This window comes from Cicer arietinum, chromosome 4 (genome assembly GCF_000331145.2).
Source record: "Cicer arietinum cultivar CDC Frontier isolate Library 1 chromosome 4, Cicar.CDCFrontier_v2.0, whole genome shotgun sequence".
In the NCBI taxonomy this organism is placed as follows: domain Eukaryota; kingdom Viridiplantae; phylum Streptophyta; class Magnoliopsida; order Fabales; family Fabaceae; genus Cicer; species Cicer arietinum.
In genome coordinates, this window is record NC_021163.2 from 9,928,655 (window position 1) to 9,933,812 (window position 5,158).

Sequence of the window (5,158 nt, forward strand, 5' to 3'; positions counted from 1 at the left end):
TTCTCAAGCTCATTAACTCTCTCTTTCATGTGATCAAAAGCTACAACAGGGTTACGTGTTGTTGTTCCATCGTTTCTCAGCAGAGCAAGGTTTCCACTCATGTTCTGTGAGTTTTCAATGCTGTCTGAAGCAAAGAACCAACCTGCTACAGATGTACGAAGCTTCAGTTGTTCGAAGAATAAAACTTGTACGATTGCACGAAGTGGTAGCCTCTCGTTTTGTGCAGCATGTGTGCTTGCTTCTAGAGACAGTTTTTGGCAATTCATTAGCCTGCAGATTTGTTCCTTCTCAGACTCTGTCATCCAACCATGGCTCTGAAATTTCATAATCTGTTAGTATCTTACAATATTAACATAGATAAAGCAAATCAAATAAAATGTTTATTTGTTTCATACCTTGAGGTATATATCAATTGCACGGTAAATACCATCATCCAAAGTCCTTGCATAATCAGGAATAACAGAAGCAAGTGACTGAAATTTTGGCAACTTCAAGTTTACATCAGGTGCTACTTCAGCTAAATAACCATCCATCAAATCAGCAACTTTTGTCATTGGACTAAAACGTTGAGAATTTCCAACTATGTGCCTCTCTTCCTCAATAATTTCATTACATGCTGAATCAATATCATCATGGTCTACAATCATGAAATGATCAAGCATTCTTTGAACACAATCAATATCATGAAGTGTTTCCATTGAGTATCCAATGTTTGGTATCAAAAGATCCTCAAGATCAGCTTCATCTAGTTGAAAACCAATCTTTTTCTCTAGGCTTGCACAACAACAAGAATTAGCATATAAAGCCATTGCTGTTCTTAGACACTTGAGTAAAAACTTTGTTGGTGTTATACCCTTTTCATTTGGAAGTAACTCAACGATTTCTTCAATTAGATACCTTTGATCAGCTTCAGAAATATTTGACTTATAAGTACAAGAGTTTCCATTTTGAATACACAAAGAGGGTATGTGTTTTTTTGTATAGTAAACAAGTGAACCAGAAACTCTTTTTGGTTTCATGTGTCTTGCAATAGCACCTTGCATGAATCTTTTATACAAAGGTAAATTAAGAGAAGAAACATCCTCAAACCACCAATCTTCATTAGCTTCTTTTGATGTTATATTTATTCCATTCCACATTTCTGAACTTTCTGGACTTTGAACATTACTTGGAACAGAAGAAAGAGGCAAAATAGCCAGACTTGGATCAGCAACCTTCAAAACCAAAGAATGAATGCATCTTGAAGTTATGTGAATCTCTTCTGCTAAAGGTAAAACCTCTTCACATGTTTTAAGAGCCTTAAGTGTGTCTGTCCAATAACCAAATATGTGATTAAGGAAATTTTCAGTTTGTATGATTAAGTTTCCTTCTCCATAGTCCTCATTCATTTGTAGATATTCAGCTGCACATCTTAGGGGAACAACGTTTGATGGAGTGAGTTCCATTTTAACACCATAACAGAATCTAGCAATGAGCAAAAAGGCTTTGGCTCCTCCCGGTAGGTCATGAAGTTCTAAAATAGACTTATCATTGTCACTTGATAAATCTTTCATGAAACGTTCTAGTTCTTTACTTCTTGATATAAGTGGAAACTAGTAGTACAACAAAGAAACATGTTAGAACAACAATTCTGGTTCAAAAGAATAAAGATATGAAAATACAAAAGAAAGAACACATGATATTTTATCAGAGTTTAACCAATTATGCCTGCTTCTCCGACCGGATACTTTTCTATTATGATTCAAGATCATTATGTATAATATACAATTTGTATTTAAATATTACGGTTCAAAGTATAACATTACCCTTTAACTGTACTCAACAAAAAAAGGTAAACAAACATGCAACATGAAAAGCCAGGACAAAACACATAAATAAGATACTCTTGATGTTTTATTTTCTAAATTAAATCTTACAATCATGAGAAACTTTTCTTCTCCATCAACAGGACTTAAAAGATGATAATAAATTTTTTCCCCTAGATGTCCAATGTATCGATATCCTTTTCCATTATTAGGAGCTTGTATTGAATAATGTTTCTTATTTTTCCAATACTTAATTAAGAAAATAAAATAGTAGCACAATTTTCAATAATAGGAATCATGAAAACTAACTCTTGTGTGAGTGAGGAAAACATACCTTATGGAGATGGAAGGATGTATCACCAATTTCAATAATGACATCACTAGGAAGTCCAGTTGAGCAAAGCCTAGAGATAAAGATTAAAAAAATCAACAATGTTTTATTTAAAGATTAAACAATGTTAATAATGATCATACATTATAATAATGATATTTCATTTTTATGTGTAGAATAGTAAATGTAATTAAAGCTTTCATAATTATGAGATTAATGAAAAAGAAAGAAGTGAGAAAGAACTAACCAACTTTGGCCATAGAGGTAAAATATTTCAGACTTGGATCCCAGTTTGATGCAAGCCATGTTTGTTACTTAATTAAATCAAAACATAAAACAAGAAAGTGTGCTCACAATAGTTTAAGATGGGTTTTATTTGTCTCAATGTTTTGAATTGTGTGAATGAAACACACAAGTGAGATCACGAGTCTAAAAGGAGAGGAAATCTAGGAAGAAGAATAGGTTGCATCAATTATCAATTATATGACACGAGACAGTTCTGTTATGTGTTGTAGAACGATTCTCCACTCAAATTGCGACCACAATTTCCTTTTACATTTATTTGGACACTTTTTTTTTTGACAGAACATTTATTGTACACTTAAAAATAGCGAAGTTGCAATTACTTATGTATTTTTTTGTATGAATTAAATTTTCTTTTTGTGATTTAATTACTGTATATATTGTTATCATTCATGCTATTGTGGAAGTGCTTATTCCTTTGCCAATATTTTCCTCCAATTAAGCATAGTCTCTATTCTTCCTCCTACTGTTTTTTAATATTTCACCGTAAATGAGACATGTTGCTGTGGCTTTTTTCCAAATTCAAACATCATGTTTGAACAGCTTTTATTTTTCTACATCCATTCAATATTAGATTTTTTTTTATATCCTCTTCTTATTCCATTATCAACATATTACATATATTATATCAATTTATCTGTTTCTTTCTCTCAAGATATAATTTAAATGTCTATGGATAACTAGCAAAAAATTTGTGACATCGCACGAGTAACACGTCATTGATATAATACACGTATCTTATTTCGTGTAAATTTTTTTTTTAGAATCTTATTTTATTTATCACTGACAAATATTCATTCAATAACTTTTCTATTTATCAATGTTAAATAATTATTCTGTGTTTTTTTTTTAATATTTATCAATGATAAATATTTGTCGCGTGTTTTTTTTATGTATTAGTAACAAATATTTATTATGTAATTTTTTATATTTATAACTCGCAACAAATTTTTGTATTAGAGACAAATATTTATCTAGTATTTTGCTTATATTTATCAATACAAAAATATGTCCCGTTTTTTTAATATTTATTAATAATAAATATTTGTCTCGTGTTTTTCTTTTTAATGTATTAGCAGCAAATACTTGCACTATAATTTTTATATTTACCACTGACAATATTTGTTCCGCGTAACTTTTTATATTTATCACTGATAAATATTTGTCTCAAATTTTTAATAGTGTTTGAAATTAGAAGAAAGAAAAAGATAAAAGATAAAAGACAAACAAATATTTATCCCAACATTTTTATATTTATCACTTATGTAACTTATTGGAATTATAAATTAATTTTATATTTATTACTAATAAATATTTGTCTTATGTTTTTTTAATAGTATTTAAAATTGGAAGGAAAAAAACTGACAAATATTTATCATGATATTTTTTATATTTATCATTTATGTAATTTTATTAAAATTATAAATTTTTCTTTGTCTAATTACGTTGTTGTTCTGGTAATACATTCTTAGTGTTTTTATTTTAGAGATCAATTATAAATATGACAATTATATTTCAGTTGCACTTTTTTATTGCAATTTTATGTGCATTATTTTTATTTTTCATAATTTTTGTGTGTAGTTTTATATGTAATTACATTTTTTATTTTTTTTTTGCAGAACTTTTTTTATTTTGTAATTTTTTTTATTTGAACTAAATAACCAACAGACTATATTACTATTTAATTCTTAAATAAAATAAAAGACCAAATTTTAAATAGGTAACATTATAATTTTTATAGGACATTATTTTCTTATATTGAGTGTAGATTTTTCTTCAAACATATGCATTGTACAATTTTTTTTCTTCTTTAATCTATGTTTTCGTTTTTAATAAAGTTATATACTCTATTTATTTGTACCAAAAAGATATTATTTGTGAAAACTAACTTTTGTTTTAACTGTATGTATAATGGGCTACATAATGTACATAAAATATGTAAGTTTGATTTGATGGCTGATACGAAAGAATTAAAGAGTACACGATAAGATTGCAAGTTTGATTCTCATTTACAACAAAAATTAACAATATTAATATAATTAATTAATAAAATTGGTTGTTGAAAAAAAAAACATGTACATTGAGAAAAAATCAGTTTTAGCACCTCTTTGTAAGCAAAACAATTATTTGAAAAAATATATGGCTTTGTAACTTCACGATATCGTATGTAAAAAGATATAGAAAATGACTCTTAGTTGTTTTCTAATAAGACCATGAAAACTACGGTTTACAATGGGGTTGTTTCTCTTTAATATAAGCACCAAGCCATATAAGTAATTTTATAAAAATTGAGTGTCCGCGGAGTCATTCATCACAATTATTTTTTTTTTGTCTTACACTATAAAATGTATTAAAACTAATATATATATGTTAGTTCAACTATTACGATATAAAATTATTGGTATAATTTATTTAATATTTGTTGTTAAATTTCTTTCAATTAAGATCAAAGTAAACGAAACAGAGATTGATCGGTCACTCTCTCAGTTATTTGTTTAAGTAAAACGGAGATTGATGAGATTTCACTCAAAAATATTTTTAGTTTTAGTAAAACGATCAGTATTCACCCAATAATGTTTTTGATTCCAGCAATTAAAACAGTAATAGAATTAAGACTTGCAGAGTTAAAATGAACACACATAATTGTTAAATCAATTTAAAGATAAACTCTTACATCTGGGGTTGAGTCCGACTTCGAATTATCACTTATAATGAATCA

At 27.9% G+C, this 5,158-nt stretch overlaps 1 protein-coding gene across 1 annotated transcript in view; it reads right to left on the reverse strand.

Annotated features, from left to right (window-relative positions):
* Window positions 1-2,580, reverse strand: part of LOC101503059 (BTB/POZ domain-containing protein At5g03250-like) — a 2,948-nt gene extending 368 nt beyond the window's left edge. The window contains exons 1-4 of the mRNA XM_027333545.2: window positions 2,384-2,580; window positions 2,140-2,209; window positions 396-1,592; window positions 1-314 (exon numbers count right to left, since the gene is read on the reverse strand). The exon at window positions 1-314 is cut by the window's left edge and continues 368 nt beyond it. Of these exons, the coding sequence (XP_027189346.1) occupies window positions 1-314; window positions 396-1,592; window positions 2,140-2,209; window positions 2,384-2,442 (1,640 nt within the window). The 5' untranslated portion in view covers window positions 2,443-2,580. The remainder of the gene's footprint in view (window positions 315-395; window positions 1,593-2,139; window positions 2,210-2,383) is intronic.
* Between the last annotated feature and the right edge of the window lie 2,578 nt (window positions 2,581-5,158).